This window comes from Rhinolophus hipposideros, assembly GCF_964194185.1.
Source record: "Rhinolophus hipposideros genome assembly, chromosome: 3".
Classification (NCBI taxonomy): Eukaryota; Metazoa; Chordata; class Mammalia; order Chiroptera; family Rhinolophidae; genus Rhinolophus; species Rhinolophus hipposideros.
This window is the reverse complement of record NC_138049.1, coordinates 13,014,068-13,028,412: the sequence shown is the minus strand read 5'-3', so window position 1 is coordinate 13,028,412 and position 14,345 is coordinate 13,014,068. Positions and strand designations below refer to the sequence as shown.

Sequence of the window (14,345 nt, the reverse complement as noted above, 5' to 3'; positions counted from 1 at the left end):
TAGAGTCCCTTAGTAACAAACATAGCTATCAAGGAGACTTGCAGTATGAATGATTTGGTCTTTACCAAAGGAAAGGATAAAAATCACCTATCCAGTGCCAGGACCAACCCAGGTTCTCATTTACCATCAATACTTTTAGTCTCAGAACAATTGGGCAGTCTTCCTAAATGCTTTTTCCTCCTGGGGAAAAAGCTCTCAAAACATGGTATGACACACACACACACACACACACACACACACACAACAGCTATAGCAGTTTACTTTAAAATACTAAATATATATCCTAGGGTTTAAAATTTGTGGTTGCTGGATATCTAGTGATACCAGTAAAACTGAACTAGAAGAGGTCTAAAGAGATAGCGCATGGCACAGATAACTCTTTACTCCAGAAAATAGCCTGAGATAACTCCCAAATAGTGTGTAAAGTGTTCCCAAGGCAAGGACTGATTCTCAAGTTATATTCTGGATACCTGAAAACTTCTGTACATACAATGGTCATCCCTTCTATAGCCACACACACCACTACCTCTGCTTTATGTAAGTTTCAGGTGGGAATTATTACGCAGGCTGAGAGACAGTGTATGGGGAAAATCCCACCCCAGGACCAGTTTGGAATATTTGCAGGCTCTGATGGATATCTGATGAGTGGGAGCGACAAGATAAACAACAGGAACAGAGAGAAGAGTGGGAAGGGAAGAGGGGTTGACCAGCAGATGCGGAGCAAGTTACCTCTCCAAAGGTTGGCAAAGAGCCCACGGCACTAAAATATCTAAAAATGCCAAAGTAGCCTCGAACCAGATCGATAAAATCATGATTATACCCACTGACAGTGGCCAAATACAATTAATTCAAAGTCTGTAAGATTTTTTTCATTTTATTCAGAAAATCAAATTTTATTTTCCCAATATCTCCAGAAAAAAGAATTTCAAACTTTTATGTGTAATCTGTGTTTTTTCTTTCTCTCCCTTTATAAAGGCACTATTGTGACTATTTTCCACCTCTACTTGGCAAAAGTGAGAAGACAGTTCCCACTCTTTTGTTTCCTATGACAAATAGCATAATCATTTCCACTTCCTTAATTACTTAATCCAATTCCGAATAAACATCCCAAAGGCAATAACTGTCCTCCAGCACAACTTTAAATCTGCTTGGAAATCTCTGCTCTTAACAGCTTTCACGTGTAATAAAATTCTTTTCACTCTGTAGCAGGTATAAAAGAAACAGAGTCCTCAAGTTAGCTGTTTTATTAGTACAAAGTTGGGGTTATTTTTTACCCCTCTCTTTTGCTCATACCTCATAGCTGATCCATCAACAAACCGTTTTGGCTTCATTTTCAAAACTCATTTGGAATCCAACTTACCACCTCCACTGCTCTATCTTGGCTCAAGACATAGGTCTCTTGCCCGGAGGACTTCAACAACCTTTGAACTTAATTTCTTCCTGTGCTGGGCCTTCTTCAGTTTACCCTCAACAGAACTGTTTATTTGCCTCGTCTATTGCTCATCTTCCCCATTAGGATATAAGTGCCATAATGCAGAGATTATTTTTTTCTGTTTTGTTCAATGCTACATTCTCAGTACCTAGAATACTGCCAAGCATATAAACACCATGTTAAAATATTTATTGAATGAATATACAAATACATATGTTTCTAAAATAAGGAAATTTGACAAATATTATCAAAATGTTTAAAAGTCTCCATACACTTTGTAGACCATGCAAACTTATCTCACTATTAACTATATTCCCCTTCACCTTTTTCACCCATCTCCCATCTATATCTATGTTATCAATAAATTAATACATTCTACTGATAAATTAATATAGATATAATACTATTCATTTTGAAATGATGACTGTCTTTTGTAATCTTTCAGTTACATATTTGGAAATAACTTGTCAGTCTCCTTAGGACTGTCAAACTAAAGTAGCTTTAGAAAAACAACTGAACGATGATTTCTGGGGTGAATCCTTACATTTACCTTTTCCTCTTTGCTGCTGTTTCTCATCATCTTAGTTCATGAATAGTCCCACCAAACTATATACAGGAAACAGATGGGAGTAAAATTCAATTCTGAAAGCATTTCCATGTTATCTTTCAGCACTGTTGGTGGAAAGACAACTGAAGAATAACAAAGCAGCCCCTAAAGTGATATTTCATGTCTACGAAGATGTCAATTAAAGTCATTATTAGAATGGAATATTCAAAAAACATGGAACATCAGAAGTGTTCCTTTTAAAGAAGTGTATGAATCTAACTTGGTATTGAAACAAAATGTGCTCTTATATTATGGGTTGAATTGTCCCTTCCACCCCAAGATATGTGAAAGTTTTAACCCCCCCAGGACCTCAGAATGTGATTTCATTTGGAAATGGAATCTTTAGAGAGGTAATCAAGTTAAAATGAGGTCATCAGGATGGGGCCAAATCCAACAAGCCTAGTGTCCTTATATGAAGGAGAAATTTGGACAAAGACACAGATAGGCCCAGAGGCAGGGATTGGACTAATGCAAACCAAGGAATGTCAAGTAATGCAAGCCACGACCAGAAGCTAGGAAGAAAGAAGGAAGGATTCTCTCCAGAGTTTAGAGTCTCGAGAACTGTGAAATAATACATTTCTCATTTTAAGCTGGTTGGTATATGGTACTTTGTTATGGCAGCCTTTAGCAAACTCATACAGAACATAACTAATGTTTTATAACTTTTTTAAAGTTCTTCTAAAAAGTGAGGAAATGCTCATATCATGCCTGAGGTCACCCAAAAATTACAGTATTGAAAATGTGCAGTGTCTATACTTAATAGCCCCAGAGATCTAAGGCTGGCTGATGGAGAAAGGACTGTTTGTTGTGTAAAAACAAAGAGAAGCTCCATTTATAGAAACACTAAACAATGGCTATTTAAGATCCAGTTTTCCCCCCGAGGGACTTCTTGCCAAACTATATATTTATTTCATAGCCACGTATTATAAAGATTGAACCAAGGGTGTTTAAATATAAATAAATCATTCTAGTCTATTTAACAACGTGAAAGAAAATGTGAAACTACAAGTATGTGATCACAGAGTAAAATTAATGTTAATGTCAAGATTACTTAAACTATTTTTTTTCTGATTAAAAATCAAACTTCTTATGGATGTTTTTTTGGGAAGCACATCTTTAAATTGTTCCCTTTGGGGGCCAAAGTGGCATTATACAATTACAATCACCTACAGATCTTTCATAAAATTTAGGAATTTGCTAAGATAAATACATTTTAAAATGTTAAAGAACTAACATCCTTTTAACTGTCATTTTATAGAATGTTTATTCTAACATGAGTTAGAATTCTAACATGAGTTAGATTATTCTACCTCAAAAATACAGACTATTTTGTTAGACCTAAAAAACATGTAGGTATCAGGTAGGCATCCCCTGAAATTCAAGTCCACCCCTCCTTTTTCTTCTTCTTTCCCTCATCCCAAATTTAGGCACATCCATACCCATCTTTTCTATTTCCAATCTGGTCTCCCGTCTGGTACAACCTAGATCCCCCACACGCACTCTTGATTTCTCCCCCAGCCTGTCTCCTCGGGAGCTTTGTGTCTTCAAAATAACCTTCTTTTCCTTCTTTTTCAGCCTCTCCCTTGCTACTAGTTCTTGATCATTCCCTTCAACATTCCCTCTTACCAGATCCTGTTCTGCTTTAGCTATACTCTCTCTCATGAACATGGAATGTACACTCAGTGTCCTAACATCCTTACCTCTCAGGTACCCATCTGTTTGTGGGAGTCTGGTGTCTTCTATGGCATAGCCACTCCCATTGGTAGCCAATAACTTCTTCCCTGCCAAATCAAATGGGTTTCTATCAAATAATTTCCCTAAAACTGAACTTATTAGCTTTTCCCCAAGCCTGTTGTATGCTCTGTCTTTGTAAAGATCTTAATCATTTGCTCAAGTCAGAAATCTAGGAGTCATTCTTGACGCATTCTCCTCCAGGATTCCAATAATTACCTACTCCACCCCTACACCATTCTCCACCACTACTTTAGTCCAAACTGCCTTCACCTCTCATATGACTTTTTGTAAGCTCTCTCTACCTCGAATCTTAATCTGTTCTGTTCTAATGTAAGTGAGAAAGACAGAGATGGAGAAAGAAAGAAAGAGGGAGAAGAAGAAGGAGAAGGAGAGAAAAAGGGAGAGGGAGAAAAAGCTTGAGAGATTTAGGCCAGAGTGATCATTTCATTTTTCTGTCTAAGATTCTTTCTTTAATGTATGTCACTGACCATAACACAACTTCCAAATTCTCTTAATGATTGACCTTTAACCAATTTTCACTTTTCTCTGTTGCCAACCTGCTCTCAGCACCCACATTTTCGGGCATTCTGAACTTCCAGTTCCTTTCTCACCTCTCAACTTTGAACACACCTGTTCCTTCACCGACTCAATCCCAAGACATTTCTCAGGCACCAGCTTGAATGTTCTTTCCTGTGTAAGCCTCTTCTGACGCCCTCCTTCCAATGAGCAATGTGGTTGGTTGTGTTTGCCATGGTCCCCTGACATCCTGTACTTCCCTTCTCGTGGGATTTACCACAAACAGTTCAAAGTAATTGTCTCTTCTGCTAAACTGTCGTTTTCATGATGCTATGGGCTGGATCAGTCTGTGTTCACCACTGTATTCATAACACCTAGCACACAATAGGGGCTTGAAAGGATTTGTTGCATGAATAGCTAAATAAAAGAATGAAGCACAGGGGAGTAACACAATGGTTAGTACCCAAGCTTAGGCGTCTTGGGATTGAAATCCGGTTTTTCACCTACTTGTTATATGACCTTAAGATTATTAATTAACTCTGAACTTCAGCTTTATAATCTATAAAATGGTGAAATCATCTTATATGTCACTATTTTTATGAGAATTAAATACAAGATAAAATTGCTAAGGATAGTAATTGGCACATGTTAAGAGTTCAATAAACAGCATCCCTGAGATGTAGAAATATTTTTAGCAATGAGTGATGACACGCTAGAACTGAATGAGGACCTAACTTTGGAAAACCATTACTAAAAATCAACATCGAGCAAATCAAAAAATAAATACTCCACCTTCTTTCACTGACAGAGCAAACAATAGAAAGATGCAGGTTTCTTCTCGAAAAAGAAGGAAATTATAGGGTTCATATATAAATACGAAGCCTCGTTACTGAGTTATCAGGTGTATGAAATAAATACAACCCACTAATTTTTGTTATTGTTAAACAACATTATATTTACAATTTGTGATTTGCAATGTTTCATATAATTGCAGAGCATAAAAATTTCAATTTGAAAACAAAGCAAATATCGAAAAAAATGAACTGATAATTATATGCACAAATTTGAATAATCTACAACTGTGTACTAAAAGTGACACACACACACACAGACACACAAAAAACATAGAAATTCTAGGGTTCTTTATCCTACTTTTAATAAGATTTTTGTCTTCAGAAAAGTATATTTTTTGAAAACAGATTGCTCTCTTATTTGCACCATATCTCTTCATAGGGCTGTCATAATATTTATAAAGAATTGTTGCAATAGAATGAAATGTCATGAGTAAAAAAGTTTATTGTTTTACTTAATTATAAGTAAACGGTTTGTTAATTTTCAACTGAACAAAGAGACCAAAAATGTAAATGAAAATTTCCCATTAAAAACCCTCCCCAAATTCATCTCTGTGAAGCATGATTTGAACATTTCCCAATGCAGGCAAGATTGAACGATCTCAAACAGAAGGATTATTTTTCTGCTTCTCAATTCAACATCCCAGTTCTTAAAACTTCCACAACCTATTATTAAGGCTATTTTTGGAAATGGTCAATTTCCAAAAAAGATTTTTGAGAAAACAGATATAAACTTTCTAAATGAGGAATCTTTTAAATTGTCCTTTAAAACACAAGTGTTTTTAATTTGCTTAAAAACTTTAAAGAAGACATTGAAATAGCAAGACATTATCATAGAATTTAGGATGAAATGGTTTATCATTCTAGTTTAAATCCACAAAAATTCCCAGGACTGTTGTACAAAAGCTCTCAAACAATAGAGAGCCTGCAAAACATTTATAACTTGCATTCTAAAAAAAAAACTTGAAACGTCTTTTTCTGCCAATCTAACACTTTTCACCATTCTTATTCTAGAGATAAATAACTTGTCACATTACATAGCGTAAGTTATAGGTGAATTAAGACTAATATCTTGAGAACCAGAATAAAAAAAGATTTTTGACATGGGTTATTTTCTGACCTTTATTGGTAGATACCAACAGAAAATAGTGGGGGGAAAAACACACAAGGAATAAAATGTATTTTAACTCTTTTCAATACTTTGGTTGTGAGATTATCTGAAACAATGCCGAAGCATAAGTAATGTACAACAGGGATTCATGACCATACCAGGAAACATTTGCTATGAAAAAGGAGAGAAGTATGTTACTGCCATCACTCCAGAATTGATTTTCTGTCCCTAGCTTATAGGTTTGGAAAAAATTCTCATGTGCTTCAAGCCAGACTTCAGAAGGAATTTGGGGCCTGTCATGTACTGAATGTTTGTGTTTCCCCACATGTTGTGCCTTAACACCTAATGTGCTGATATTTGGAAGTGGGGCCTTTGTGAAGTAATTAGGTGTAGACGAGGCCTGAGGTAATGACCCCATGATGGGGTTAGTGGCCTTATAAAAAGAGGAAGAGACCAGAGTTCATTCTCTCTCTCTCTCCTCTCTCTCTCTCTCTCTCTCTCTCTCTCTCTCTCTCTCTCTCTCTCTCCCCCCCATGTGAGGACACAGCCAGGAAAAGGACTCTCACAGGAATTGAATCAGTTGGCAACTTGTTCTTGGCCTTCCAGACTCCAGAACTGTGAGAAATGAATGTTTATTGTTTAAGTGCTCCATTTTGTTCCAGCAGCCCAAGCTGACTGACACTGGGTTTAAACTGGTTGAGTATTTATTTACTAGGCAAAGTAAACACGCAAACAACACACCAAACCAGTCTCAATTATACCTAATAAATTATAGGACACCAGATTCTTTCAAAGTCGAAAGCAATTATGGCTCCATCCTTGGGACAGACTGCTTCTTAGTTATAAGATAAACCATTGGCCTTGGTTTATTTAATAAGCAAAAAGAAGCTCTGGAGGGTAAGGAAGTAACCTGAAACAGATCAAGTTGTCTCTTTGTGGATTATCTTTAGTGAGAAATATTTTTATTCTTAGCATGGCTTTGGGTCTGCTCTATTGTCAGGGGAGATAGCTGTATGTTGCTGATACGTGATCAGGAGCCAAAGCCCAAAAGTTTAAGAAGCTGTTTTCATGATAGAGATTTCATGAGACTCTAGGCATGACAGCTAGGCTTCTGTGGAGCCTAGCTGACTGAGTGTGTGCGTGTGCATGTGTGTGTGTATGCCTGTGTGCAGATATGCACACATGGGCTTGTTATGTACACAGGGTGCCAGAGTGATGGGAACAACCACACTCTCGTGTCACAGAATGACTTTGGGAGCAAGCTTTCTCACAGAGACAGCAGGAAAAGTGACACAATGTCATGGTCTAGAGGTTGGATCAAAGACAAGGAATTGACCTTGTTTCTGTGGCAAGTGAGGTATTATCATTCTCAGAAGTAAATGAGCACACTGCAGTGGGGAGGGAAGTGTGTGCTTCCATTTTAATTTGGGTGCATATGTAACTATGTCCTCAATAAGACTGTGAAGTCTAGGATGTGCAGGCTGCATGTGCTTTACAGGGATAGGGTACAGATAGAAATAGAGATGGAAATGAGGATTAAGATGGGGATGGGGAGATTGAGACAGAAACAGAAAAGTTGGGTGGGGGTGTAATGCAGGAGGAGGGAGAATGGGAGACATAGAGATGGTACAGGGATGGGAGAATGAGAAAGAAATAGGGATGGGAATAGAAACTCAGATTGGGATGGAGGTGGGCAAAGGATGGGGAAGAGAGAGGGACGAGCAGGGATCACGTGATCCACTGCTGGGACAGAGGCAGACATAAACATTAATCGATAGCTATCCTAAACTCTCACCTGCCAAAGGAGGGTAATGGGGTCAGATTTGATTTTCAGAATCTTTTCCAAATATAAGAGAGTCAGAAAAGGAAAATGATCTCCAATGAATTTGTGGGTTTCGGCTCTCATTGGCAAGATACTACAATATCAGTATAAATAAGTTCAGAATAACAAGTGTAGGTATCATAGGTCTGCTTCAGTTTTCAGTTTTCAAGATGACCCAATAAATAAATAAATAAATAAAATTTAAAAAATCACAAGTACAGAGAAGAAAAAATAGAACAATAAAACTCTATCATATTAAGATTACCGTATAATGAAGCCGTGGTAGAGGTAATAATTCTCTGGATCTTTCAAAATGATACTATTGATGCAAAAATGTGTAAAGTAAGGCAAACACATGGACTTTATATTCATATCTGGATCAAAAATCTCAGTGGCATTAATTTATGAAGATGCATGCTATAAAATAACCTGTGTTAAGCACTTGGCACAGTGCCAGAAATGCACCCTTACTTTTTTCCCCCAGTGCTGTCTTGCTATTTTAACAAAATAAGAAAAGATAAAGATTCTTTGCTGCTGTCGTTTTATTAAACACCTCTGCATGGTAATCAGTACTGTGTTAGAGCTATTAGCATCTATAAAGAAATTCCACCAACTAGAATATGCCTTAAGGACTTTACAATGGTGTTGGGAAGGTGAAATATGAAACAGTACAAAGTAATTTAAGACATGGTGAACTTCACCTTGCTACAGATTCTGGAGAAGTGCTGAGATTTCAGATTCTGAAGCACTAAAGACAAGAAAACCAAGGAAGGTAGGCGGCTGGCCCTGGAGGAGACCTACAAAGGAACCTGCTAACATCCTTGGAGCACTGGCGAAGGGACAAGGTATGACCTGGTGCAGCCACTGAGCCAGAGAATTCCCTTCTCCTCAAGTGCTTTTGGAAAAACATTACAGGAGAGAGAATGCCAGCTTGTCATGTATATAAATGACATACATGACATTTATCTGTGTGTGTTGGATTGTGAGCTTCTCAAGGCCTGGGGAGAGTCCTATGAACTTTTTTTTGTCGCCAAAGCCTAGCAGAGACACATAGTAGGTAAACAGTTAATTTGCACAATGGAAAATACATTGCCTAGCTTCACTTGCTGCTGAACTATAAGAGAGGTGTTGGAGAAGTCCCCGATCCAAACTGCCCGTAGGGTTTGGCCTTGTGCACTATGGGCATACTTTCAGACAAAGCGTCCTCTACCTGAACTCAGACAACTGTCCCATCGTCTGCATGAAGGTTTACAAATGCAAAATTTGGGGCTTTGCATATTTTTTCATCAGCATTACAAGAGATAGTTTTATTGTAATGTAACATTATTGGAATTTGTTTTATATTAGTACTTATGTTCAAAGTCATTACAATGTACAAATACAGTCACCTGATACAACCTCATGTCAGTATGGATAATCTCAGAATAATTAGTCTTTTTAGTGTCCTGCCACCACGGTTACTTTTCCATCAAAAACACTATGAGAGGAGACATGATCTCCTCAGATAAAAATCCTTGGCTCAGGGCAGACCACTCCTTGCTTCTTTCTGTTCCAAATCAAAACAACCACACAAATGAAAATCCAGCACTGATACTCCTTTTCATACGCTACACACATTATCAGTACAGAAGAAATAGTTTTGAATGAAATACTCATAATTCATCACAAGTCATGGAACTGACATAAAGTCACTTCTCCTGTTGTAGCTATCTGTTTTCTTGCCTGAAGAAAACAGCTAGAACAAGAGAAGAGACTTTCTTGTCTTTAGTGCTACATGTGAGCAAATGCTACATGTAGGTGACATTTAAACTGATAGGAGTCAATATCCCTGATTAGTAATAGTGAAAACAGTGACAGCAGCATTCCTTTATACTGCACATTTCATGATTTATTGGCTCCAACTAAGTAAACACAGAACTCTGGGTAGTTTCCTTTACCTTGGCCAGATGAGAGTTGATCCATTTTGTGAAAGTGCGTTTTTGTACTATCTCTTGTTCATCTAGAAGAAAAAAAAAATCTAATTAGATAACACAGCATGTCATGAAAGTTTATCATGAAAAAAGTTTGTATTACACAGCTGTAGAAGTAATCATTATGTTTATCTTCTAATTCATTTCACCAATTATTGTCATGAAGGAAAAGGCAGTACAACTCCAAATATATTATTAATCAATTAGACTATTCCTTTAAAAATTATGAGCAATTTGTTTTAAAATTTGCAATATGTTAGCCCTATGTTCACCTTCATTCACTTATTGAAAGTTCACTGTGAGTTAGTTATACCTCGATAAACCTGTTTGAAAAAAGTTCACTGAGACAAACTAATGTGAAGTTTTATGTTAAATGCAAAGGGATGAAGAGAGATGAATGGGCCACCATGTCCACAATGAAGTATATAAAGGAGGAGACAGACTGGGTACATATAGCAGAGCGCTATATGGTAATGCAACAAGATAGAGCCGTCTGGATGAGGCATTACAGGGACTTCCCTCAGATGCGGAGAGGGGCAAACGCTTTCTAGGGTAATCTCCAAAGATTCCACCTCTTGGAGTCCCACCTTTGTGTAGGCAGACTGCAGGCAGAACTGTCACGTGCTTCTAATCAACAGAATATGGCAAAAATGAAGGGACCCCACATCTGTGACTATGTTTCTTTATGTAGGACTCCATCTTAGCTGACTTGAGTGACAGATTCTCCTGCCAGCTTTGAAGAAGCAAATGGTCCTGTAGTAAACTGTCCATGGAGAGGGCCATGTGTCTGGGAAGTGTGCAGCTGCTTTCAGGAGTGGAGGGCGGCCTCCTGCCAAGAACCAGCGAGACACTGGGGCCCTGGGTCTTCCAGCAGCAGGGAAATGAATCCTGCTAACAACCTGAACGAGTCTAAAAGGGGATTCTTCCCTAGTTCAGTATCTGGATGAGAATGCAGCCCAGCTGACACCTTGAGTGCTGATATTTGAGACCTTGAGCAGAAGACGCATGGACTCCTGACCCACAGAAGTTTGGAGATAGTAAACGAATGTTGTTTTGCATTGCTAAGGTTGTGGTAATTTGTTACGCAACAAGAAAAAACTAATATTGGAAGGAAAAGAGGGAAGGTCTGGGAAGGTTTTAATTAGAGGTAGACAGAGATGAAGGCCAGTGTGACACCGTTCAGAGAAAGAGTAAATTCTATTCATTCCACAGACCTCCATTGAATGTCAAATGCTTATAAAATACTAGACTAAATGTTGTGAGGAACACATATGAACAAGATATAATTTCAATTCCTCACCCTTTGAGGAATGATGCTCAAATCTACATCTCAAGAGCTGACCAGTCCTAGACTTCAGCTCAGACACCTGACTACCTACTAGAACATAAACTCCATGAGGACACTTTGTTCCCAGTGCCTAAAATGTGACAAATACATGTGAATGAAGAAAATTAATAACAAAACTTTTTAATTTGGAAAAATTTGGGATATATCCATAAAATTTACAGAATGCCACTATTTCTAATGTATTTTAAGCATGTGCTTTTATTTTTACTTTCAAGTACACACCCAAAACAAACCAGTATAATAATAGGCAACACTTCCTATGTATCAGGCACTGGTATTTCTATCTCTATCTCTCTCTATAGATCACATTACAATTTAATTATTTTGATTAATTAGTTATTATATATCATATAACTTATTTATTTCTTATAACAAATCTATAAGCAGGAAGTATTACAATGCCTATTTTACAGATAAAACTAAGGTATATAGAAGTTAAGCATTTTTGCCAAAGTCACCCAGTGCCAGAGTCAAGTTTTAGGCACCACATGTCCTGTTCCTATATCACTACATTGCTGCCCAAAGATGGTATAGAATTACTCTATTAGTCATATCAAATACTAATCACACCAAAATGACAGATTCGTAATTAAATCAATTTGACTTTGACCTTAAAATCTTTAGGTTCTGTAAAGAAAGTCATATAGCAACAGCATTACCTTAACTAATTAAGCTAGATTTGATGGAATTCAGACCTTCATAATACAGAAAATCCAATTCTAAGTCTAAAGTAATCAATAGCTACAATTACAGTGTTTGTAAAGCTTTAAATTAAATTTGAGATTATAGGCTATTTTATAAATACCATAAGACATCAATATTCTAAAAATCTTAAAATAAATTAGCATAATGTTAGTGTACGGAGTCATAAATTTAGGCATATAATCTACTGATAATATATTACTTCCTGATTTTAAATTGCTATATTTCTACTACTAACACCTTCAATGAAATACTACTGCTATTGTAACAGTTCCATCTGATGATAAATCTCTGAGTTTATATTTAGACTTTAGTTTCAAAGGTCTTCTTTTAGAAAACTCAAATTATGATTTCGGTAACATTTTTGTATATATATAAATGTCAAGTTCTCTTTTGTTTTGCTTTAATGGCTGCAAAAGCAGATTTTACTGGGTTCTAACAATCTACTTTTTATATCATCAGACACAGTCAACCAAATTGTAAGTAAATATTTTCTGATTTTATTTTCTATTTCCCCAAAAGAAAAAAAAAATTCCTAAAACTCATCATGTCAGTAAATCCTCATTGTTGATACAAAAATCTGAGTAATTTAGTCTAGAATTTGGTAATTAAATCTGATACCAACAGCATTAAATACTTAAATTGTGGAAGTAATATGAACTGTGCAATAAATGTCTACTACATTGCCTAAAAAAAACCTACTATGAATAATACTACTTTATAATGCTACTTACCTAACACAATATAGGTTTATAAAGTTCTCCTTGTGCGTGTGTAGTTGTATTTAAAGGACTATTATTTAATGTATTTAATCGTTAATCTCATTAGTGATTGTTTTAATTCCAACTTTTCAGAAAAACATGATGTAGTCTTGCCAAGTGTTCATATATATGCATGCTTCATGTTTCTACTAAAATTGTAAAAATTCATTTAGACATTTTTCTGAACATGTATGTTAGTGCTAAACACAGTAACATTTGCCTATATCCCACAAGTAAACTCAGTCCCCTAGTTCGAAGAATCACAGAGAACAAAAAGTTGATGCTGTTTTTAGGTTTTATTCTCTAATTTCTATTAATGGAACCTAAGATCCACACAGTTCTTCAGTGAGTCACCCAAAGGTCACCCTTGGCTCTTTACTCTTCCTCATCTCCTGCACTGAATCAATTGCTATCGATTTTACTTCCTGAATATCTCATCTCCATCAAGACAACATCATCTTCTGGATGCCATTTCATTTCTTCCACTAGAATATAAGTTGTAGATCAGATGGCAGGGACCACGTCTGACTTATCCATCACTGTCTTAATTTACTACTGCACAGTAGATGCTTAATAAAGAAATGAATGGAGGAATCTGCTAAGGAAGTGCTGGAGGCTAAGAAATAGGCCTTGTCTTAAGCAACTGGTAATACCATGGAAGAGATAGTTATGTAAACCATAGCAATGTGTCAGCTATTGTAACAGAAGAACATATAAAGTGCTGAGGGGACATAAACACAGGAACAAATAATTCTCCTATAAGATAATGAAACAGGCTTGAAGGTCCAGACAAGCCAAAAAAGGAGGTGCCATTAAGTCCAACGCCAGCAGATAAGTGGAAATCTTTGTAGGAAAAGGAGGCAGCCTTCTAAAAGCATGGTGTGTTTTGGTTGGATTATAAAGTGAAGAAGGCTTAAGAAGGGACCTGAGGTAAACCTGGAAAGTGAGCAAGAACCAGGTTATTAAAACCTCCGACAAACCACCAAGGAGTTTGGTCTCTGTCCTATGGACAACAGGGATTCATCAGTGGTTTTGGACAAGACAAAGGCATGATCATATGAGACCTGAGACACAGAAATACACATATATTCTGATGGCAGTGTAGAGCTTTAATTGAAGGGAGAAGAGGCCGGGAACAGGGAGACTATTTGGGAACACTCCATTAAAGGTCATGAATTCTGTTCTAGGGCAGCACCAACAGAGATGAGACGCATCGACAGCTGCAAGGGAACTATCAGCAGTAGAATCAAAAGGAAGTAGAGAGACAAGGAGGTATGGGTGCTTTCTATCTTGGGCAACTGGGTAATGATGCCGCTGACCAAGAAAGGAAACACAGAAGTAGAGGAGAGATTATGAGAATTCAAGCCCACTGCAAATGCATCATGAAAGGGCTGGGTCAGAGAACAGCATCAGCACAGAGGAGAGTTGGGGCTCGAGAAGCCAGAGTACGAGGTGGGTGTTCTCAGATGGGAACCTGTAATAGGCTCTGAT

General features: G+C 37.1%; 1 protein-coding gene across 14 annotated transcripts in view; it reads right to left on the bottom strand.

Annotated features, from left to right (window-relative positions):
- SYNE1 (spectrin repeat containing nuclear envelope protein 1) overlaps positions 1–14,345 on the bottom strand; it is a gene marked incomplete at its 5' end in the record, with an annotated part of 420,585 nt that overhangs the window by 336,760 nt on the left and 69,480 nt on the right. For all 14 annotated transcript variants that reach the window (XM_081044694.1, XM_081044699.1, XM_081044700.1 and 11 more), the window contains one exon: positions 10,011–10,072. In XM_081044694.1, coding sequence (XP_080900820.1) covers positions 10,011–10,072 — 62 coding nt within the window. The remainder of the gene's footprint in view (positions 1–10,010; positions 10,073–14,345) is intronic.